The sequence below is a fragment of the Mesoplodon densirostris genome, chromosome 9 (assembly GCF_025265405.1).
Source record: "Mesoplodon densirostris isolate mMesDen1 chromosome 9, mMesDen1 primary haplotype, whole genome shotgun sequence".
In the NCBI taxonomy this organism is placed as follows: Eukaryota; Metazoa; Chordata; class Mammalia; order Artiodactyla; family Ziphiidae; genus Mesoplodon; species Mesoplodon densirostris.
In genome coordinates, this window is record NC_082669.1 from 71,253,960 (window position 1) to 71,278,685 (window position 24,726).

At 42.6% G+C, this 24,726-nt stretch overlaps 1 protein-coding gene across 3 annotated transcripts in view; it reads right to left on the reverse strand.

Moving 5' to 3' along the window:
• DPY19L1 (dpy-19 like C-mannosyltransferase 1) overlaps positions 1–17,120 on the reverse strand; it is a 100,454-nt gene extending 83,334 nt beyond the window's left edge. For all 3 annotated transcript variants that reach the window (XM_060107668.1, XM_060107669.1, XM_060107667.1), the window contains exons 1-3: positions 16,734–17,120; positions 943–967; positions 214–301 (exon numbers count right to left, since the gene is read on the reverse strand). In XM_060107668.1, the coding sequence (XP_059963651.1) occupies positions 214–301; positions 943–967; positions 16,734–17,031 (411 nt within the window). In that variant the 5' untranslated portion in view covers positions 17,032–17,120. The remainder of the gene's footprint in view (positions 1–213; positions 302–942; positions 968–16,733) is intronic.
• Between the last annotated feature and the right edge of the window lie 7,606 nt (positions 17,121–24,726).

Genomic DNA, 24,726 nt, shown 5'->3' on the forward strand with positions numbered 1-24,726 from the left:
TATGAAAAATATTTACAGGTGAAACGATATCTGAGGTTTCCTTTAAAAAGAGATGGGTGTGTGAAGATGTAGATGACAGAAAAATGGGTATGTGTCCTCAGTTGTTGAAGCTGGGAGAATGGGTAGGGGGAGTTGTCTACTCTTCCTACTTTGGAACATCATTGAAAACTTCCAGGATGAAAAGCTTAAAATGTTTAGATTACTAAAACTAACCATTTCAGTGCGAAAAGCCATCTCCCTTTCCAATGTTGAGAGGTGAGAAAAATGACGATCATTTTCAAAGAGGTGTGTGATATGGCTCCTGTAAAACAAAAGAGTAACAAAGCAACAGTGTTGAAACTTATACTAAGTATAATTTTAAAAGAAACTCTAAAAGCAAAAAAAAAAAAATAATCTATATATTTGCAGCTCATTTTGTGACAAAACTCAAACACAATGGTATGCATATTTGTTTTTCCACTCAGTATATCTCACATTTCTACTAAACTTTCTCTCTATAAGAATTTTAAAATCTAATTCAAATTAGATTTTAAAATTAGAATGAACCAGAATAATGATGTTTTAAGCCAAGTAAAATAAAATTATAGATTAAACTATAAATGTCATTGGGTTACCATTTCAGAAATGTCTGATTTATGAAATTCATATTTCTTTCTATCCAGAAAATTAAAAGAATGAATCTTCCTCTCAACATGAACACTATATTAATGTTAAGGGAAGAAGAGTCTCAAATATAACCTCTTTAATAATAGATCTTTTTTATTAAAAAATTGCATTATTCTGGCTCTGATTTATAAATTAAACTACATTTTCAGACTAGTGTGCTGCATGTAATAATATACATTCATCCTTAAACTGAAATTATTCATATATATATGAGAAATTGTTTGGTAGGCTATAAACATCTGCATAAAATATACCATAGGAGAAAAACAACCTTACCAGTGCAACACTGCTGCAAAGGCAGCTGCAAGAAAAAAGAAATGTAAATTATTATTTTAGCATTAAAAAATGTTTTCACCCTACAGAAAAGCATTACAAAGATAATCATGGTAAAGTTTGGGAACTGTAAATCTTGAACTCTTAGGGACTGGGCAAAGAATAAGGACTCTTCAAAAGAAGTCCCAGGGCTCTGCTTAAAATACCAGTAGACTGAATTATAAAAGAATTAAGCATATATCTATGATTTTCATTCATACACTCATTCAACAAAATAAATGAAGAGCTATTATTTGCCAACAACTATATAAGAAACCCTCGGATGGAAAGTTCCACAAACTCAACTGCAAAGCGAATAGAACCAATGGTGAGAGGCAACAGAATAAAGAAATATGGTGACCTCAGGGAACAGGACTGGGGATGGACAAAAAGAGGGAACTATCACTTTCGATATATGCTGCAATATCTGAATTTCTATAATACATTTTACTATTTTTTAAACAAATTTAAAACAAAAGAGGAAGGAGATGGAGGGGGGGAAGGAAAATAGAAAAGAGAGAGAAAACAAGCTAGTAATAAAACCAGTCTCATATGAGGATCAATAGTTTGCTTTCTGTACAAGTACAAAGAACACATTAAAATGAATCCAGAAAATACCATTCAGTTTCCTTGTATCACAAGATTTACTGTATTGCAGGCTTCTGATTAAATAACTACTAAGGAAATGAACTATAAAGTACTCTTAGAAATGAAAGACAAACAGCTCAGATCTTATTGTCTTATTTTTAAAGAAGTATTTATATTTTTAAAAATTAAAAAATGCATTTTACCTAGAAGATACTAATGGTTACAAAAGAAAAAGACTTACTCTTTCCAGATCATTGAAACTACAAATATTTAACTAGGTTTGTCATTTGATATTTATTTGTACATGGTACTTTGACCTTTTGAAATTTTGATTTTTTTTTCTTATTGACAAATCTACTATCCACTCCCTTTTTGGTTTTTACCTTTAAAGACTTCACACCACCATAATAAAATCTGGGCTTTATTTTCTCAATGATCTAACTCTCATGTTACTGAATAAATCATTCTTCTGTCATAGAATGTAAATACCACCTTATCATACTGAAGACTTATCACATTATACTTTGGTAATCCCTTAGAGATTATAATTTTGAGTTCATTCATAAATTAATATGGGGAGAATCTACATATTTATAATATATATGTATATGTTAGTATCCATAAACATGATATATAACTTCAATTATTCAACTCTCTTTTCAACTGCCGTCGACAAAAATCCTATCAGTAGAGCTACTACATAATATATAGTTAACTCGTATTTCTTATTAAGTCTTTCCTGGGAGTTTAACATCTTTTCGTTCCTGCTAATAACCATGAAATTTTGTTTTCATTATACTTTACTGGATATTGTTAATGTATTTATTTTTGAAGTGTATTTATTTTGTAATGCATTTCTTTTGGGCTCATTTACTAAACTATTAATTCTTTTATTTTCTTTTTTTGGTTTATCATCTTCAATTCTCCATTTAAAAAAAATATTTTAAAAAGATAACTTTGCTCATGTTTTATAATTTTACTATTAGTTTCTTCTTCTCATCTGACAATAATAATAAACTTCTAGAATAATACTAAGTAATTCTGGTAAAAGAGGGCATCCAGTATTCTGCTGACTTTAACAGAAATGCATTTCACATTATGCCTTTAAATTAGCCTTTGACCTTCACAATTCTGCAGCGATACATAGGATTCTCAAGATCATCATCTCTCTACTTCCTCAGAATACTACAACTTCTCAGAAGGATGGAAGATACAAAGTGCCTTTTGGTGCCTTCCTTTAATTCAATCCATGCAGCACTAGACAATTCTTGGATTTCTTGGCATTTGAATGACCCTCTTTCATAGTTTCCAGGGTCGATTCATAATCTGCCCAATGTTTTGAAGTCCTTTGTTCATGTCAATTTAATAATAGTAATAAAGCAGCTAACATTTGAATTCTTATTACCTGCCAGGCATTTTTAAGTGCTTTACTTGAACTAATTCAATAAATCCTCGCAACCATCTGATGTGTTAGGTACCAAACTTCCCTGGTATACAGATAATACGTTGATTCCCAGAGAACTTTAGGAACTTGCCCAAGAAACAAAGTGGATAAACAGAGAAAGGGAGGTTGGAAGCAGGAATTCCGACCTAAGATCCCTGTACTGTGTGGCCTCTTGTGGAGGAGGGAGGGGCTGATACAAAGGCCAGAGCCTCCTTACCCTAAGTATCTTATTCCCCTTCCCTCTTTCTTTTTTTATTTTAAAGATAAAAGAAAAAAGTTACTATTCATCTGTTGATAAAGGCAGTATGTTATACAGAAGCTATTAATTTTTTTATAAGTGTAGAGCTATACTTTAATTTATTCAAAACTGAGATAAATTATATGCATATGTCATTTGAAAATGAAAGCCCCAGCAAGTAAAGCAGATACTGCCTTGTGAGCATAATTTAAGCATAAAGACATAAAATGACAAAAACTTCCTCAAGTATCCCTAAAGAGCTTTTCTTGCCTTCTTGCCTACAGAAAAGATTATAAATGATTTTCTCTAAATGTATTCCAGTGATTATCAATCCTGTGTGTAGTCTTTTGGGAGTGTCACAAAATTGATAACCAATTTTTCCAGTTTAACACATATGCTATTCTTGTCATTCTAAGGTACTGAGGTAAATACAGCATTAAAAAAAAAATCAGAAGATAAAGAAACTTTCAAAAAATCCAAAACTATTCTATAAGAAAAAGGTGTTCAAGGAAAGAAGGTTTGCTTTGTAACGTAATTCAAAAGATTGCAATCCTGTGGCTGAGAATTCTGAAAGGCTCTTAAGTTTTGCTAGAAGCACACAAATTACCAATACTCTGAAACTAAATTGGCCACTCCTTCTGATTAAAGAAATTTTGTACAAGATTCTATGTCACATTATATCAATTTTCAGCCTTATGCAATTTGAGCTGCTTCTTCACTGAAAATTATTCTTCTCCTGTTATTAGAATCTTGTTTAAACAAAATAGAATGTAACTCTCTGAGGGTACAAACAATGTTTCACTGAATTTTACTACAGTAGTACTTAGCAAGAAGCTGAGCACATAGCCAGACTCAAATGTTTGCTGAATTAACGCATATAATGAAGGTGGGAAATTAAATAATCCTAAACCATGTCCACATAATAAACCAGAGTTGAATATACTTTGATTGATGGATAGCTACACACACACACACGCACACTCGTGTGCATATAATAGTTTTTTTTTTTTTTTTTTCTAAAATAGAGTCCCAGTGATCAGTGCGTATTAGACCCCTCGCCTCCGCGCAGCCCGCTGCCTAAGCCTCCCATCCTCAGTCTGCAACCCCGGCGCAGTGGAGTTCCCGAGGTCCTGCCCCAGCTCTGCTCCCTCTGACACCCCTCCTTCCAGCCACAGCTCGGAAAGTGGGAAGGGACGCCCCCTGCTTCCCCCCTCGACCTTGCCTGGCCCGCAGAGCTTTGCAGCAGTAAAGAGGGCAGGAGAAACGGGGAAAGAAATGGAGGAGGGGGTCCTTCCACACTGTTCTGCTCGGTCCTCAAGGGCTCCTAGATCCCATGCCTTCCCCAACCAGCACCAGATCCCCCAGACCTCTCTCACCAACTCTCCCAGCCTCCTGCCTTCCCCTAGGTCGCCTCGCCCCAGCAGGTGACTCAGAAGTCCTCCCACCCACCCAGTTAGGATTGCTGGGAAGTCGAGCCCCGCGATCTGCTTTCCTAAGATTCCTCAGCTGAGTCTTCTGCACGCTAAAGTTGGAGACCCACTGTCCTTTCTCTCTTCCTCCTCCTCAAGGCAGGAGAGCAGGAACTGTGAAGCCAGGGTGGGCTGCTTCTCCCCTTGCCCCTCTCTGGTAACCTGCCAGCCACCCTCCTGCAACCGCAGCCAGGACTACAGTTTCCCATCTACCCTACATTTAATCCCTTACGCGTGTACTTCATAACTAGTACTTGACTTAATTCACAGAATACCTTCACAAGCCCTCTTATTTGAGTCTCACAACAATCCTGTATTTATTCCCATTTTACAAATGAAAAACTGGGCCTCTGAGAGGTTATTTCCCCAAAAGCAAGAACCCGGACCCAGAAGTTCTAATTCCAAGCCTCAGTTTCTTTCCACAGTGACAGAGCTGCCGCCCTTCCCATCTGTAGGCATTTGATGACCTCATCTCGTCACAATATTTATAGAGAGAAATATATTGTAAATCCAAAATGACTTGCAAAATATAAAAATACATCTTATTCCTAAATTGAGGTCAATCCATACTTAAAGCATTCTGCACAGTTTTGGCCTCCCTAATGCTCAAGTAACAAAATGACATAAAAAGAAGTTAAGAACTCTTCTTAAATCCACTGGACAAGGTTTTAAAATCAACCTTGACAAGTTCCACACTCAACCTCTTCTTAATATTACTAACAATTGCTCTCAAGGGTCCGTTCAGAGTTTAAAAGTTTCTTCCCAGAAGATGAAGTCACCAGTAAGTAGTCTCCCTATTCCACACCAACAATCCATCCTGGAGAAGGAAGTCAGTTTCTAAATGTAGACTTAAGCATCTCCTTCCCCTGTCTAAAAAGTCCCATGACTTTCCATGGCTCACACCATGGAGTCCACATTCTGGCCTTTTTCCAGTTAATCCCAACACACACCCTTCATGCTTGGCTGCACTGGGCAATGATCCCCTAAAATGACAAGTGTTTTTTGTTTTGTTTAGTTTTCTTTTTGGCTGCATTGAGTCTTCTGGACAATGATCCCCTAAAATGACAAGTGTTTTTTTGTTTTGTTTCATTTTGTTTTTGGCTGCGTTGGCTCTTCATTGCTACGCATGTGGGCTTTCTCTGGTTGCGGTGAGTGGGGGCTACTCTTCGTTGAGGTGCGTGGGCTTCTCTTCTTGCAGAGCACAGGCTCTAGACGTGCAGGCTTCAGTCCTTGTGGCACGTGGGCTCAGTAGTTGTGGCGAACAGGCTTGGTTGCTCTGCGGCATGTGGGATCTTCCTGGACCAGGGATCGAACCCGCGTCCCCTGCATTGGCAGGTAGATTCTTAACCACTGTGCCACCAGGGAAGTCCCTATCAAGTGTTTTAATGATGCTATGCCTTTGCTCCTGCCTGAAACCTACTAATTCATCCTTCAAAGTCAAAGGAATTCAAATGTGGCATTTTGTGAAGCTTGTCCTGCCAACATAGCTATTACACTTTTATTAGAGCACCTAAACAGTTCCCTATGCTAGGATGCGAAGCCTTGAGGTTGAGCTTGTGTTTAGTTCATCTTAATATCTACATCTTCTAGCATTGTGCCTGGTACCTCACTGGATTGAACTGTTAAATGACTATCACCATGTGAGAGAAATTAGAGAATATACTCAATTAAGTCAAAACCTAAACATCTAAAGGCAATATCTAAGCATTCCAAATTGCTCAAAGGGTTCCCATTATGTGAAGGTAAAACAGATATAACAAAATTAATATATTGAAAGAAATCATGTTTCTAGTCTACAGTACCTAGAAAAAATCAAAGCCCAGTTTTTGTGTAGTAAACTAATAAGTAAAAAGACATTCTTTAGGACCCAGTTTGGGAAAGAGAAAACGGTCGTGTATACCTCAGGCTTGGCCCCTTCCTTCTTTCTACACCTAGATTGTGTGTTATCTAGGGCTTTAAAGCCAACAAGTACCTAAATGCCTCCTAGATGCACAACACATTTTCCTAGAAACTGAGGACATTAAAGCAATAGTAGTCAGCATCTGGGCCCTTAAAGATAAAATCTTTGAGAAGATTTAGGTGCATAAAATAATGAGAGAACACATTAGGCCCCCAAGCAAATAGCACAAAGTCTATGAACTGTAAGAAATCTGAGAAGGCAGATCAATAGTGGCCCTCTCAGCACAGGGCTTATTAAAGTGGGATTATGGGGGATGGGGAGAGGGGATGGATTACAGGACTTCATTACAATTTAGGCGAGGATTTATGGTGCGTAGCCAGAAAAGAAGACAGTTACAATAAGGCTGTAGTGGACTCTGATCCAACATCACAAAAGAATTCCCATCACTGATACTGGTGATACAGAATACACATGATATTGACAATAATGAGACATTAACTGAAGGCTCACTCACTATATATATAGTGTGTCAGGCTCTCAGAGCTCTAGGAACACCAGGAGGGGAGTTTGGCAGAGCCACTCAACCAGTGGTATCAAGAACGGTAGGGCTTCCCTGGTGGCGCAGTGGTTGAGAGTCCGCCTGCCGATGCAGGGGACACGGGTTCGTGCCCCGGTCCGGGAAGATCCCACATGCCGCAGAGCGGCTGGGCAGAGCGGCTGGGCGCTGAGCCTGCGCGCCCGGAGCCTGTGCTCCGCAACAGGAGAGGCCACAACAGTGAGAGGCCCGCGTACCGCAAAAAAACAAACAAACAAAAAAAGAACGGTAGCCACCGGAGTCCCCCCCGGGCCAGTAACCCTGCGCCTCGAAGAGACCATTTGCTCATGTCACACAAATGGTATCATTTTCTATGTGTGCCATGATATAAAAAAGGTTCAGAAGCACGGAGCTAGTCAATAAAGAGAAAGAGCAACTTTCAGAGAGAACATCATAAAGCAGCAATATACAGCCAAGGTGATCTAAACCGTGGGATTGCATTAGAATCGTCCGTGGCACTAAATAAAACGTTTGAGTATTAATCCAGGGCTCCTAAATCTGAAACTCCAGGGATTTTTTTTAATACCTGAGCGATTCTGATATACAGTCAAGGTTAATTATCATTGGTACAGAAATGACTGGAGCAAAATCTCCATAGCTGTTCACAAAATTTAATGTAAGAATTCGCTGCTTTGTACTGCACATGTTTTTCCGGCAATAATTGGGTCACCTGGGAGCTTATTAATAATTCAGACTCTCAGGTCCCATCCCAAATCCTCTGAGCCCTCAAGTGATTTATAAACACTTTTAAGGGCAATGTCTCAACACTGACAGCACACTGGAATCACCAGGGAAATTTGAACATTGCTATATCTAGCACTGGGGACGATTCTCACATGCAGCCAGGGATGAGAACACTGATCTGGGGGAGGGGGGCGTGTTAAGACTGCATTCCTGGGTCCCCACTTTCAGAGTTCCTGATTCAACAGATCTCACTTGGGGCTTGGAAATCTACATTTTTAACAATTTTTATTATGAAAAGGCAAATATAAATTCAAAAGATATTCTGAAGGAAAAAGTGTCAAAATCCTGACAGCTGAAAATAAAGATTAAGAAAGGGAAAGAATTAAAATTAAGAATCGGGGCTTCCCTGGTGGCTCAGTTAAGAGTCCGCCTGCCGATGCAGGGGACGCGGGTTCGTGCCCCAGTCCGGGAAGATCCCACATGCCGCAGAGCGGCTGGGCCCGTGAGCCATGGCCGCTGAGCCTGTGCGTCCAGAGCCTGGGAGAGGCCACAACAGTGAGAGGCCCGCGTACCGCAAAAAAAGAAAAAAAAATTTAAGAATCGAATTCTTTTTTACCTTCCATGGTAAGAAAGTCATTCTTAAGAAGAAATATTCCGTAGATTTTATATGACTTATTTAGCTTCAGTCTCATTTTCACCAAATATGAAATGAGGGGTTTTCACCTGGTTATCTCTATTCCTAGCATGTAATGACCTTGTATAGCTACAACTACTACTACTAATACTTAGGACTTCACACTCTCCAAGGGGCCTCCATGGTTATTTTCTGTTTTCCTTTAGATCTTTCTGCTCCCCAAACTAAAAGCCTTGGCAGGTTTGACTCTTTTAATTTGTTTTTTCAATAGGGAAAAAAGGAATGCACTCAATTTATTAATAGAGACATTAAGTCTCAAAGTGAGAAGTAGGACTACTTTAAAATTCCGTCACGATTGGAAGAAACTATATAGCTCCTAGGTAGAATTCACAGTGGTCTATGTAATAATGCTTGTGACGTTGACCTTAGTTAATTTGAATCTCCTCCATATATTTGGCATTGAGCAAAATAATACCTTACAACAGTTAGGGAAAAATTAAGAAATTCTCCATTATAATGAATAAGTCTAACAACTGTTTATCAGTTGCAGTTCACAGAGCACTTTCATATATTAAGCAAAAAAGATCCAGGAGCCCTTTTGAGGCAAAAATGGCTCTTATTTTCCCATGAGACCCAAGGTCACATGATTGGGATAAACCAAGGCCTCACGGATTGCCTGGGTTCTATGCCTCTGGTGCCCTTCTGATTGGAAGCTTAAGCATTAAAAAATGTTAATAAGCACATTTAACCAAAAGGGTACACTGACATAAAGGAGGAAACTTCTTAGAAATAATTTAAAAATCGAGGACAAAGGTTTATTTTGAAGGGAAATTATGAAAACAGAACCTGGAAAATGTATATCACCAACCCCAAACAGTATAAAATTAGGCCTCTAAACAAAGAAATAGACAAAGAAAATTTTCACATTTAAAATATTTATGTATATACATATATTAAAGTAGGCAATACTTAATACAATTACCCAACATATGGGTTTTTAAAGCAATAAATTCTAACTTCCTTTTAAAATCGTATCCTCACATAAAATGGACACAAATATTTCTAAATCAAAAAGCCACCTACATTACCAATTTTCATAAAGTAACTTTCTCCTTACTGAAAAAAAATTCCCTTTCAGTTTTTAAAGAACAAGTAGCTAGATAAAATATACACCTGAAATAATACACTAGCTCATTAAATGTCCCTGAGCAATCATAGTGAAACTGTAAAGCTTTAATAAATCTCATGGAAAAAAATGTAGAAGCTGCATCTCTTCACTAGACAAAAAAAAAAAAAAAAGATCCATATATACACAATATACACCCAGGCCCAGCATATTATTAAGCAAGAGATTTTAACAAGTTCATTAATCGGTAAGCCATTTAAAGTTTTAAGGCTATGGTTATGGATTCTCAAGGTTATGCATCCTCCCCAAACTGCAAACTGCCCTTGGGTAGCACAATGTTTTGCTTAGCCTTTAAATGATTAAGAAAATTGTGATACTGTTTTTTACTATTTTATTCTGTTTTTTTTTTTTGTAACAATGCCAAACAACCAACTAACACCATCAAAAACAATTCAGAATTTAGTAGTTTCCAAAAAAAGGTTATGCAAAGACAAAATGGAGACTGACAGGTTGACCATAAGGATTTAACAATCAGAGCAATTCCCCAAATGAGCATAAGCCACCAAAGTAGTGCTCTTGCTAAAAAAGTTATCAGGTCTTGGAACACATGAGATCATCTTCCCATTAAAGCATCTGTGACAGTTGCCTTAGATTGTAGATCTGAAACCTACGATTTGACAGATGTGCTTAACAAGCCAAGATACCTTAACTTTAATCCCAAATTTCACCCAGTGAACTCACTAGAGATGTCAGACCATTCACCTGGCCCACTTTAGTTTCCTCACATATAAAATTCCAGGAGTTAACTTTTTTTTTTTTTTTTCTTTTTGCGGTATGTGGGCCTCTCACTGTTGTGGCCTCTCCCGTTGCGGAGCACAGGCTCCGGATGCGCAGGCCCAGCGGCCATGGCTCACGGGCCCAGCCGCTCCGCGGCATATGGGATCCTCCCAGACCGGGGCACGAACCCGTATCCCCTGCATCGGCAGGCGGACTCTTAACCACTTGCGCCACCAGGGAGGCCCAGGAGTTAACTTTTAAGTTCTAGATTCCCATGAAACCTCCATGAAGATCAAAGATGAGAAGAGTGAGGAATCAGGTCTTATTTTTTAAAAACTTTTAAACGCAGTAGAAAACAGTAGCTCTCTGCTAGTTATGTAAGTACTTTATGATTAGTATTAAAACGTGGGGAAAATATTCTGAGGTGTGACATTTGCAGCACTGAAAGGCTGCACTACAAAAAGCAGTGGTTACTGTTAGGAAGTAATAGGAAAATGCAATGCAGAGCAGTAGTATATTAGGCAAATTTGAGTTGGCGTGAACATACGAATAAAGCCTCACTCTTCTCAATTATAACAGTATTCTCAAATTAAAAATCTGTCAAGATGGCAAGTTTTCAAACGTTATTGGCCAAGTGATTTATAAACTGTGTTTTAAGATATAGTTGGTGCTACTGTAAACTAGAAGATAAAATCACCTCCATCCTTGGTCAGTACAATGAATCACTCAGAACTTCGGTGACTGATTTTGGTGACTATGCTGTTATGTTAACATTTGCTGCTATGGTTAAAATACAAAATGCCATCCAAGAATCAATTACGTGTAGTGAAAGTACTGAAAAACACACTTGATAATTGGTTACTTTGGAAAGGAAGTCAAATATGAGGAAATATGCCAGGAAAACATGAAGATATATGAGCTCTTAAATGCATTCGGGGGTGGGGGGGAAGACAGTAATAATGCTGAGAAAATGAAAATTAGTATTAAAACAAAAATAAAAGTTACAATAGTTGTAGATATATGTACTCCAAAAATTAATTCTTCCACTTTTTAAACTTAATCGTACTCAATGATTCTTGAATTATGAAAGATCACCCATGGAGAACTGATCTTTCCTATGAAACAGGACTGCTTTTTATGGGATTAAACAGTAATGTAAAGGTTTTGACCTAGAAAGAGGTGCAATTTTTACTAACTTTTATGACTAGTAATCATCAGAATGGTAACTAAAGAAAACTAGCAGACTCTTCCCTGGAAGAATAATGTTCCAATGGTTTGGGCAAAGTATAATCTGATGGTAAAAGATGAACTAGCAAAACAAGAATTTAAGACTAAACATATAAATTATAAAGCCTATGCTACCCCATTTGGAAACAAGCACACAGGCTTGTAGTCTCTATGATAATGTAAATATCTCATTAACATAAGCTTTAAGAGACATTATAATATAGCCTAATCTTACATACAAAGTGTGTAAAGCTTACAAAAATAGCTATAGTGCAAATTTTAGCAACATCCAAATACACACATGTAGATAATAAAATTTTATCTGCTTTCAGTATTGATGCCATATTATGGGCCAAAAATCAATCACAAGTTGGTAATATATCCTTATATTTACACAAATTAAACTTATCACATTTGTTATTTATTTGAGCTCTCATGAATATCACATATTCAGAACCCTCCTAACTGTATATTTTAATAATAACATATATTTAAGTGATTATAAACATTCTTTAAAGTTAACCAGAAGTGTACTTTAGAAAGAAAAAACTGGTTTTAAACAGAGGAAACTCTCTAAAAGCCCAAATACCCATCCAACTCACTGGCTTTCAGGGAACTGTATTGGCCCAACATCTATGTATTAACACACCCTCAGGGCTGGTGCTCAGGTGCGTCTAAGTGTTTGTTTGAAAGCCATCCCACAAGATGGCCAGTGGCCCTTGTGCCTCTCAGTTCCTCAGCTTTTCTTGTCCATTAAGCCAACCCCAATATGCTCTTTTTCCACTTCTATTCCCTTATCTCTAGTTATGATCCCTCTCTTCCTTATCTCCCCTGAAGAAGGAAGAAACAAGAAAGCTAATGCCTACTGAGCACTAAATGTTGAGGTTTCTCTGAACTGGACCCTGGGGCTTCATTTCTCTTCTTGCTATACTCACCCTAGAGAAGATGAAATATAAGCATAGCAGTTAAGAGCATGAACTCTGGAGCCCCATTGCCTGGGTTCAAGCCCTGACCCTTCCACATTCTAGGGGTGACCTTGGGCAAGTTACTTAACATCTGTGTGCCTCAGGTCCCCAATCTGGTAAAATGGGTATGACAATCACAGTGTCATGGTGAGGACTGACTTAATAGTTAAATGAATTTGAGATAAGTCAGTTAATCTAAAATACTTAGAACTACGCTGGCACAGAGTAAACCCCGTATCAGGAGAAGATACTATCATCAATTCCCATGAATTTAATACCACCCATTTGCTGATGACTCCCTGTTTTATGTTCCCACTCAGATCTCTTCTCTGATGTCCCATTGCCTACTTGACATTTCTACTTGGACATCTCACGAATGTCTCAAAGGTAACATGTCCAAGACAGAATTCTTGATCTTTTCCCTTAAATCTGTCCCCTCACCACACCCCTAGTCTTCACCATCTCTGTGAATGCTACTCCAATTAAAATAACAGACATATCAGATGATAAATGGCAACTCACTGCCCGTTTTGGGAAAACAATAGAGATTAGGAGAAGCTTTGGCAAACTGGGCTGTGTCCCCATTTAAAAGAGGGGAGGGGTAGATACACTTAGTTCCGGGGATTGCTGTCAAGTAGGAATGTCAGCTCTGTGATGCTAGACAGTCTGCTCCTAAAGGGAAGCAGAACATCAGACTTTAAAGCTACTAATGCTTCCCTCCACCTCACCCCACCCCAGATTCTCATTTAATTGGCCTGATGTGTGGCTTAGCTTTCGGGATTTTTTGAAGTTTCCAGGTGACACTAGTATACAGCTAAGGTTGAGAACAACTAGTCTAGTCCAGGTCTCCCATTTTTACATGTGTACAAACTGAGGCTCAGAAAAGCTAAATGCTTTGCTCAGGCACCAATGAGTTTGAAACAGGTACAGAATCAGAAAACAGTTCCTCTAAGGCAGTGTTTTCAAACTGTGGGTCATAATACTAGATTGTGAAATCAGCTTAATGGTTTATAAACAGCATTTTTTTTTAAAAAAAAGGACAGAGCAGAAAATCAAAACGCACTGTATATTATAGAGTGAGTACAGTGGGTGACCTTTTTATTTTAAATGTATGCATATACTGCTCTTAGTCTCCATTTCCCTTTTCAAATCCGTTCTCCTCCCTTCTCTGCCTTGTTCCCAGCCCCAGGAGGCTGACCCTACAGAATGATTCAGCTGGGCCCCTTGCCTAAGGATTTCCCGTTGGACAGCCAGTGAGAGGCACCAGTGGGAGATCAGAGGGTGGGCAGAGTGTCTGGGGTCACTCTTCTTGGGTGCTCCTGCCCCCACTCCACAACTCTCCTTGGGTTCAGCTCCGGAGGAAGCTCCCTTTCCCCTTCAGGCCCAGAGGTGGTAGCATCTTCCCACTGGTGACAATCCCTGGGTGCTTCAGTGTTCTTTGTGGGTTCCTTAAACCTGCTCACACTTTGGAAAATAGGCCACTTGTTAAATCTGTTTCCTGCCAGGACACTGACATAAACAGTTTGACAGAAAGAGAGACACATGCATAAATATACAGGGTTGGATTTTCAGAAGTGTGAGCAGTTTAACATAAATTGTGTTGCTTTCTGCAGGTTGTGGTCAAAAAAGTTAGGAAAACACTGTGTCATGATTCTTCTTACTACACCACTGCCTCCCCTGGCTGATATAGGGAGCTACTGGGTTGAAACATCTAAAAATAAACATTTCAAAGACCTTCTTTATGACTGTTACCATTAAATGGTAAATAATGTCTAAAAAAAGAAAAACACGTTTATTAAAATGGATTTTTTTACAGGGCTTAAGACTGCCCAACAGTGGAAAGGGCCATCCTGGTAGGTAGAGAGTTCCCCATCAGTGCTTCACACACGTGGAGGAGATGAGAGACTAGGGACCCCTAGTCAGCCTCTCTTTAAAAGGTGTGCTTCTATCAGGGAGCCTCAAGTTGTAAAATTTCTTCCAAAATACAAATGAAACAATTTTTGTCATAGCAAAATCCTGTACTAAAAAACCATACCACGTCAGCTCAGTTCTCACTCATTCTGGGAGGGACGAAGAGTGAAAACGAGGCAGCTTTCAAACATGTCTAAACTCTGCTCCTCTTTACAGGTTTTGAGAGTACAGATCCAGAGAAAGAACCAAACATTCCAGGTGTGGTTATTCTCCAGAATCATCTTTCAAGCTGCCCCGTGTCCTCATGTAAACAGCTAGCAAGGACAGAAAGTCTCTAGACCTTGGTCTGGTCATCCAACCTCCATCCATCTGATGGCCAGTGTCCAGAGTACATCCAAAAATGTGGGACAGCACCTTCACTGTACCTCTTTCCAATACCCAAAGGGATGAGTCAAGTAAAGTGTCACACTGTTACATTAATACAAAACTTAGGTATGAACCATTACTAGATCCAAATATAAGCCATCCAATATAAGATTCAAAGGATATAAAATTACAAGCAAAGAAGATATGCACATAAGAAAATGGCAATAGATATTATTGTATGATTTGTTACTGTAACCCCCCTGAAGGAGTGATGCCATTCCATATTTTGCTACAAAGTGGTTAATGTTTATAGTAGCTATCTATTCAAGAAAAATCCAACTTCATTCTGTCACCAGATATCAAATCAATATTATGCTTGTGCTTTTAGTTTAATAGCAACTAAAACTTGTTCAATGTTTTAGATACAAAGTGTCTAGCCATATAGTACCCACTCCTTTTAGTTCTGCTTCTCAGGATGTGCCCTGGAGTAAGTAGGGCAGGTGATAATCCCATGTCACAGAGAAGGCAAGGCTCGCCAAGGAAATAACTTGAAACTTAAACCAAACTTAAACACAGTGAACTGGATCAGGAGCCTCTGTCTCATCCACTGTACCATGCTGCCTCCCCAAGGTGAATTTAACTAACCTGCACACTGGCAAGGTTTTTCAAGCTCGCTACTGAAAAAAAGGAGAAATGTACTGAAAATACTGAATTTCGCTAGGCTTGAATCTACAATAGAAAAAAAAAAAAAAAGTACCCCAAAAGCAATATCAACATTTCTGAGCCCATTAAAATGTGTGTGTGTGCAGGCGCACACACACGGTGATGACTGGCTTTTTATGATTGAGTGGCTGTGATCTCAGGGGAAGCCGATTTGTTGCTTTTTATTCCCTGATCTATACTGAACTCCAAATTCTTTGGGGTCACTAAAGGAATTTGAAAGGACCAAGAGTTAAATAATTCAGTAGCCAAAGCCCATTAATGACATTATATAGGAAAGGCAGTGTTACAGCATTTTACTTGCTGACTTAGACTTAGAAAAATTAGGCCTATTATCCAAACTGCTATAACTTGCCTTATCAGAATGTCGATCAGAAAACAAAGGAAACCTGAAGTCGGTCCACGACATGTGAATGTTTCAACTTTATTCTTTTCAGCACATTACATATCATCCGTTAGGTCAAGGCAGCGGATGAGGGGGAGCCCTCCATACCAATCTTTCCCAGGTCAGCAGGGTCCCAGCTTGGGGGCCCAAAACACAACACAACCGGGAAGGTGACGTGCGGAAGGGAATCACAAAGTGCCATCGGCGGTGTCTGCAGCCAAGAAGAAAAACAGCACGCCAAAATTTAATTATAAGTTTAGCAACTTTCTAGAACAGGGGACGTGCTCTTGCTTTGAGTTCAGCGGAATCGCTTCCAACCCAAAGCAAACCATTCTCCCGGACAGGAGGCGAGATAACTGGAAGGCTGCCGGCCCGCGCCAATCAGCAGCGTCCAATCTCTTTAGCGCAGACCTGCCAATTCGCGGCCAGGCCGGGCAGCTGTTGATCTCGGGGCCATTTTTTTTTTTTTTTTTTTTTTTTTTTTTTTTTAAAGCAGAGACAGAGAGCAAGTAGGAAGGGAGCGAGGAAGACTGAGCCTAGGGGAGGGAGACGGAAGGAAGAGATAAGGATGTCCCAGGAAAAGTCAGAGAGGGCTGCGAACTGGCAGGGACCGACCGGCGGGGCTCGGCGGCACGGAAGCCGGAGGAGAGCGGAGGGGAAAGGGAGAGGGGGGCCCGCGCCTCAAAGTTCCGCGTCCCGGCGGCGCCCGCGCGCTGGGCTGCTCACCTAGCAGGAGCGTGGTCCAGGTCCGGCCGCGCCCCGAGAGCCGCAGGCCCAGCGCCCCGCGCAGCCCGGCCGCCAAACGCCCCCCGAGGCCGCCCCCGGCGAGCGGCGGGGCGGGCTCGGCGCGGGGCCCCTTCCTGCCCGCGGCGCCCTTGCGCCGAGGGGACGGGGGCGCGCGCTCGGGCCCGGGCTCCCCGGCGCCGACATCTGGTGCCCCCCTCAGCGGCGACTGCGAGGCACGGGGTGGCTGGGGCGGCTTGGGGGCCGCCTCCCGGTGCTTGTTCCGTGCCTGCAGGACCATCTTGGCATAGTCGCGCCCGCTCGCTGCGCGCGCCCGGACGGCGGCCGGGGAACGGCGGGCTGGCGGGGCGGCCCCGGCGCCGCTCACTCTCCGGCGGGCGGGCGGAGGGCGGGCCGGCCCCTCCCCGCCGGCGGGGAGGCGGGGAAAGCTGCAAGGCCTGGCGGCGGCTGCCTGCCTGGCGGTGCGGCCGGGAGGCGGCGCCGGACTCGCGCGCCCCGCCGCCGCTGCCGCTGCTCCGGTTGTCACGGCGACCGCGGAACGCCGGGGGGCGGGGGCGGGGGCGGGGACACCCTGTGAGCGGCCGCGGTCCCGCTCCCCGCCCGCCCCTCCGCGCCGGACGCGCGCTCCCGGACAGCCAGCGCGCACGCGCGGGCTTCCGGCGAGGGCGGGGGCCGACCTGGGGCATCCCGGCGACCCCGGTCCTGCGTGGGACCCGCGCAGGACTCAGCCAGGGCGAGGGCACGGATCGCCTCCCGGGAGCGGCTGTCCCCCCCTTTGGGAGCGGCCGGGAAGAAGAAAGGGCCCTCTCGGGGCAGGGGCCGCTGGTCGAAGTTTCGGACCCGATTAAGGCTGCAAGTGGACCCCGGGAAAGCCCGCGTGGCCCAAGCAGCTCGTCGCGGGGACGGCCGGACCGGGGAGGAGACGCTCGGGAATGACCACGCGGGGGCGCTGTGCGTGCGCTCTGGAGCCTCGGTGGCGCTGCCGCTGGAAGAAGAGCAGAACAAAGTAGAGCCACTGGGTCACGTTACTCCACAATGTGTGGCCTTGCAGTTTAGAGCGCTGCCGAGTGCAGCTCCCGCATTCGCTGATACGACGAGCGGGGCAACCCGATTTTAAATGGCAGCAGAGTATCTCAAGGGGAGCTGTTAAGGGTCGAGAGTGTGTGCCTGACATTAAGACTGAAAACCAGGGTAGGAGCCCAGGCTGAGGGTGATAAAATTGAATGGACCGAGAAGAAAAAATTATCGTATGTTCTGTTAGTTTTAAATGCTGTAAACTTGTGGCTTGAAAGAAAGCAGAAAAACTTTATTTGCTGTTAAAATACAAAACCTTAGTCGAAAACGCATTTTCTTACACGTAGCAAGCGGAAGGCATGACTGAAGGAAACCCAGGAAGATTGGGGAAACCAGGCAGATCCCAGTTACCCTTCTCCCCCACACCCACCCTTGCATTCTTTGCACAAAACCCTACAGCCTCGTGGATAACTAAGTTCCTTTCCTTGCGGTGTCCGGTGGGCTTGTTCCAAAAAGTTGTCCTTAATTCCCAATTTTGTAAATCAAGCCACATCATTCTGATTATCTCCATTGTAATTCCAGGTGCTTCACGTGGCTGTGGATCCTTGCCCTTAAGTTTCTTTGTCCAGTGATTTCGTTATTTAAGGAAGTTAATTAACATCGGCATCCATTCACTGTTATGCCTTTTTAAGGGCAATTAATTATTTTGTAAAGGGAAAAAATTTGCCATGCTAATTAATAATCCCTCATACTCTATATTTTGTGAATTTGAATTTTCACCTGTCTTTCATCAGAACAGGGAACAACTATTTTTAGACACTGGTTTTTTAAAATTATTGAAGTGATATTACAGAATGCTTGTATTCTGAAATTATGTGTCAGATGGATCCAGTGTGTTTCCCTCTTGGATTCAACTGGTACCATTTTGCCAGAGAAAACACTTGTTGAAAAAAGAAATGAGTGATTGAGTGAATGAATGCAGGAGATAACATAATCAGATGAAGATTAAATATGCTGTGTTCTGTAGTGCAGTTGAAAGTTACTTAGTTCTAGCCCTCCTCTCCCATGGTCTCGAATTTCTAGAAAACAAAGAAGCTTTCCTACTCAACTTCATATTGTCCCACAGAGCCTAACCCAGAGCCTGACTGTGAAAATTTGTTGAACTGTATTGAAAGAGGAACACCTATTGTTTAAGCCATACCCAGTGGGTTTTGATCAGTTCCACCAGTGCTGAGGAGTTCCTTCTCTTCTTGGCGACCAAGTGGGGGCAGTCTAGCATATTGGTCAAAACACATGGTGACAATAGGCCCATATTCCAGTCTTTGCTCTGACGTGTACCAACCCTATGACCTTGGCCAAGTTACCAGACCTTTTTGAGTCTCGGTCTCCTCATCCCTAAAATAAGAGTAATAAAAACATCTACCCTACAGATTAGTAAAAATTAAGTAAAACAGTCTATGTAAGGTATGTAACAATTACTTCCATCAAAGTAATTGCTCGATAAATGTTCAAAGCAGCGGATGCTGTATATGGAGGGTGGCAAGTCTTCTGTCCTCCCGAAGCCTGAAGCTGACAGTCCAGAATGGATGTGAAGATGCAAAGGAATATAGTGCTGAGGAGCAAGGACAGCTGTGTGATGTTTAGACCAGACCCACACGCTCTGGGCTTCAAGTTTCTCAGCTGTCTGAGCACTTGCTCCTCCCCTTGAAGTTTCCTGCTTCCCACACCTGCTTAACAAAGGATGACCATTTCATGGGTCATTAAGCTTGGATAAAATAGTAGGCAACTGCTCTTACTTCTCTCTCCCCTCCCCCCAAGAAAGGAGGATGTTTCACACAGGGAGAGTGGTAGAACAAAAAATGGAATAGTCATGAAAGTTATGTGCCAGATTTCATTTTGTCTTTATAACTCTGAGACCAAAAGAGCAGAGAATGCAGTTTATTCATATTCATATCTTTAGGCTAAGGGCTGCCACATAGTGGTGGATGCTAAAGAGAGAGAAAGAGAGGGGGGGATGGGGGGGACTGAAAGCTGCTTTAAAAAAAAAGTGTGTAGGGCCTCCCTGGTGGCGCAAGTGGTTGAGAGTCCGCCTGCCGATGCAGGGGATGCGGGTTCGTGCCCCGGTCTGGGAGGATCCCATATGCCGCGGAGCGGCTGGGCCCGTGAGCCATGGCCGCTGAGCCTGTGCGTCCGGAGCCTGCGCGTCCGGAGCCTGTGCTCCGCAACGGGGGAGGCCACAACAGTGAGAGGCCCGCATACCGCAAAAAAAAAAAAAAAAAAAAAAAAAAAAGTGTGTAGATGATCCTAAAAATTAATTCAAGATTATAATGAATACAGATTAAAGTATTACAATTAGTGGTCACCTTTAATGCCTTTTTTTCAGGAGTTCCAGATGTACCAGAAAGGTACTTCCTTATGTGACACTATAGAAATACTGGATCAAAGCAGACAAATTCCAAGGATAGAAACCCTACAGAGCAACCACTCATGAAGAATCCCTGGTCTGGTCACCAGAATACAAGCCCAATCCTTTTCTCACTAAAAGCTACATATTGGGCATTTGAAATAAAATTTTTTAATTAAAAAACTAATTTTGTAAAAGCTTTGGGGATGGAGAAATAGGAAATTAAAAAGAGGAAATGCACATAAAATAATAAAGACAAGTAAATGCCCCAAAATAAAGCCTAGCGATATTAAAGTATAGGGACCAGGGAAACATTGTTAAATGGGCAATGAAAAGCAAAATTTGGTCAAGGGAAGACTGCCGGGAACCAATTTCCTTATTTCTTTACATTTGCATTTTCAAGGCCCTAATTAAAACTTCCAAATTTCTGCCTTTTCTTCCCACTCGCTCTCCTACCCACAAGAGTGACAGCAAAAGGAGGATCTTGACTGTGGCATCTGTTTCTCATTTCCTTGAACTAGGTCACTTGATCTGTTTATTGCAAAAGTGTCTGGGGGTCAAGTTCTAGATTCTGACAGTTGTGTCCCTCAGCAGTTGCTCGTATCAAGAGAGGAACCTGCATAATCCAGGCACACTTCACAGAAACCTAAAATGAGTGCAACAAAGTATATCTGTATAACATTCAACTTTCCACAAAGCCCCAACATTAGCTTGTCACTGTGTTATAATGAATATTTATTTAGTATCTGGTGAGAACAAATGTAAATTGCCACTTTATTGCTTTTCAAATTTTATCTTGTCTTTCTGGTAGCTGACCTTGTAATTTAAACTGTTCATGCTCCAATATCTGTTCCTGAGAAACTCAGAAAGTTCATTATTAGTCCTAGTTCTAGTGCACTGTCAAGAAACACTCCATTACAGAGGGGCTTGTCTCCCTAAAATGCAGTTCCTGTTACTGAGGGCTTACTATGTCCTTGGTGTCTTAGTGGATTTCAGAGACATTAAAAATTCACATAGGGCTTCCCTGGTGGCGCAGTGGTTGAGAGTCCCCCTGACGATGCAGGGGACACGGGTTCGTGCCCCAGAGCGGGGATCCCACATGCCGCGGAGCAGCTGGGCCCATGAGCCATGGCCACTGAGCCTGCGTGTCTGGAGCCTGTGCTCTGCAACGGGAGAGGCCACAACAGTGAGAGGCCCGCGTACTGAAAAGAAAAAAAAAAATTCACATAAAGTCCTTATCCCCAAAGGTCTTACAGTTTCAATGGAGAGGTAGGGTAAGCTAGGAGAAAATATGATTGCGTAGGGAAATATGTAATTCAGAGCACAAGTACTGAAAGAGTTCCAAAGAGAAAAGACCGCATCTGATACGACTGACGAGTTTTCAGGGAGGAGATGAAACTTGTCTAGGCCTTGTTGGAACGATAGATCTTTGAACAGAAGGAAACTTGGAAAACACGTTATAGAGAGGGAGCAACATATATCCGAAACCCTTGTGTGCTTGGCCCATAGTAAGTGCTAACAGGAACATCTTAAATCCTTTTTGGAATGAGGAAGGGAAGAAACAACTAATGTAAGTTTGAGGAATAAATAAAGGGATTAAAGAGATTGGAGCATGAAATGCTTAGAGTGCCCGGACATGGATCCTGGGTCTCAGAGCCCCCGAATCTATCTACACCTGAGCAGACTCCTCGCCAAATGAGGCTGAGAACCTCTGCCCCGCAAACACACACACACACACACACACACACACGTGGCCTTAGGAACACTGGGAGCCAATGAATCCCACTGTTAGCCTCTAATGTGAACAGGGACTTGCTGGCATCCAGTGGGCTTTTGCTGACTCATAGCCTGAGCCTCCCCCTCACCGGCCGCCAGATGCAGATAAGGTGGGGGACTGATTCGTTTGGACATTGAATGGTCAGTCCTCCGAGCCCATTCTCCAGGGTAAGCACCTGGATGTATCACACAATTTATCCTCTCCCCACTAAGCTGTTTCCTCAACCCAACCTTACCTTGTGCTCCCTGAGGCCAACAATCCATCCCTAATACACTCAGCTCATCTCAGTGGTCTGTACCTCTTGGCTCTTTTCAGAGGCCCTTTCTCCTGTAACAGGTTCATTCCCTCATATCTCCACCTCCTTCTTTCCCTGGAGCTCCTTTCTGCCTCTGGAAAGCTCCTCTGAAGCCCTTGTCATCTCTACCCTTCAATCGTTGCTGTCCTTTACAGACTACCTGGTAACACTCCCCCCACCGTTTATGGTAGCCCTGGTCCCCGGTCCTCTCACTTCCTACTATTGCTGCAAATGACTTGAGCACCTAACACTGAACCTCTCTGCTCCTTGATATCCTCATCTCTGGTGACCTGCATTCTTACTCCATGTCACTGCCCCACTCCAATGGCCCCATCCTGCTTCTTGTCATCACCTCAATCTGGCTTTGCTCCTGCATTTAAAATCCAAGCAACCGGGCTTCCCTGGTGGCGCAGTGGTTGAGAGTCCGCCTGCCGATGCAGGGGATACGGGTTCGTGCCCTGGTCCGGGAAGATCCCACATGCCGCGGAGCGGCTGGGCCCATGAGCCATGGCCGCTGGGCCTGCGCGTCCGGAGCCTGTGCTCCGCAACGGGAGGGGCCACAACAGTGAGAGGCCCACGTACCGCAAAAAAAACAAAAACAAAAACTGCAGAGTACAGTAGTACACAGCACTGGTTGAAAAAGTATTTGGAAGTTCAACCTGAAAAGCCAGGGGTTCATCTCCTAACTCCTGCTCCTCCCCTCAGCCTAGACCCGGCTTTCCTACAGCTTGGAAAACCTGAGCAGGAATCTCCCCTTCCCCCTACGCCTACCCTGGACTGGCCAGAGACAGAAAGAGCCTGAAAATGATGGATGTAGGGAAGGAGCAATGAATCAAGGTGCAAGTATGAGAAGCCAGTGAAGAGAGTCATGAAGTATTTGGGAGAAAAGATCCTTGTGCCAAATTTCATTTTTCCTGGAGCTACCCAAGCCCAAGACACATTTCTGGAGCCAGCCAAGAAATTTTAAGTATCTTGAAAGCAAAAGAAATCCAGGCCGAGGCGTCCTGTGTATTTATATGCAGGCACGGTGCAAAGCAGTAATGATGTATTTGTTCTTTACACCCAAAAACAACATGACTGTAAAACATCAAGGAAAACCCTCAAAAAAAGAAAAGGCTCGTGGAGCGGCTGGGCCCGTGAGCCATGGCCGCTGAGCCTGCACGTCCGGAGCCTGTGCTCCGCAACAGGAGAGGCCACAACAGTGAGAGGCCCGCATACAGCAAAAAAAAAAAAAAAAAGGAAAGAAAGAAAAGGCCCATAATAACAAATAATAGTAGCCACTATAAAACTAGCCTTGGCCAGATCTCAGGCACTGTTCTATGTCTTTTATACACACCATTTAATCCTCACAACAACCTACAAGGTGCATACTTTTATTATCCCCAGTTTAAAGGGGAGAAACCACAGAGATGCTGGGTAACTTGCTCAAGGTCAGAGTTGCTTAGAGATGGAGCTGGGATATGAACCCAGATGGGGCCACTCTGCCTCACTCTTGAGTCTATGCTGTCTTGTGTGGTGGAACATTCATAAAAGACAGACACCGTGAATTATGGTTTCCTTTAAGAGCTAAAAATTGCTTCCTTCAAAATAAAGGCTATCCAACAATTACAGGCTTTCACAAGAAAGTGTGTTCAGGGTAAGTGAGTGTGGCATATCATGGGGATTAACTTGAGTTCTCTTTAATTTGTATATTGTTTTCAATATAAGTCATTGGCAGACTTGGGAACTCTATTGTTAGTAACAGAAGACTTGCACCATCGCTGACAGGCTGCTGCAACACCCCGGTGGGTTGTGACACCACCATTGGTGGGAACCACCAGCCTGGAAAATAGGCCTAAGCGGAAGATATTTATGTGACTGGGTTGGAAAAGGTAGCTGGAAGGTGCATGAAACTAGACATCAGCAATTTGTGTCAGGCATCCCAGCTTAGTGCCTTTCTGGAAAAGGGGGCAAGAAAAGTAGCTGGCTTTGGAACATACACATTACTTTGTTGCAGCTGAGCATACACATCACATTCTTGCAGCTGAGCCTGCAGAGATAAACTTCAGGGCACCCTGTAGCTGGCCAAGACTGCAGGACAGAAGTCCCAGAAGCCACAATATTTATTGTATAAGATCAAATCACTCCTGGCTGAGAATTCTCCCTTTTGATACAACAAACGACAGGCACTGGGGGAAGAATGAGCCACTTCTCCCAGGATATCTAGAGGCTTCCACTGGGGCATTTTGGCTCCTTGACACCAGGTCAGCTAGGTGACTTTGGTCGTGAGTTCATCGCGTTAGCCCTCTTTATCCTCCCATTCCCCCCCAGAAAGATCTAGCCCAAGAAGCAGTATTATTTCCATTCAACACGTCAAGAAACACAGGCTCCATGGAGGTTTCAAAGCAAACCTGTAAATTCTTTGACACTCTTGCTTTCAAGAAGAGGAACCTATATCCCCTCCCCTGGAACATAGGCATGACTTTTCACACCTCCACAAAAACAA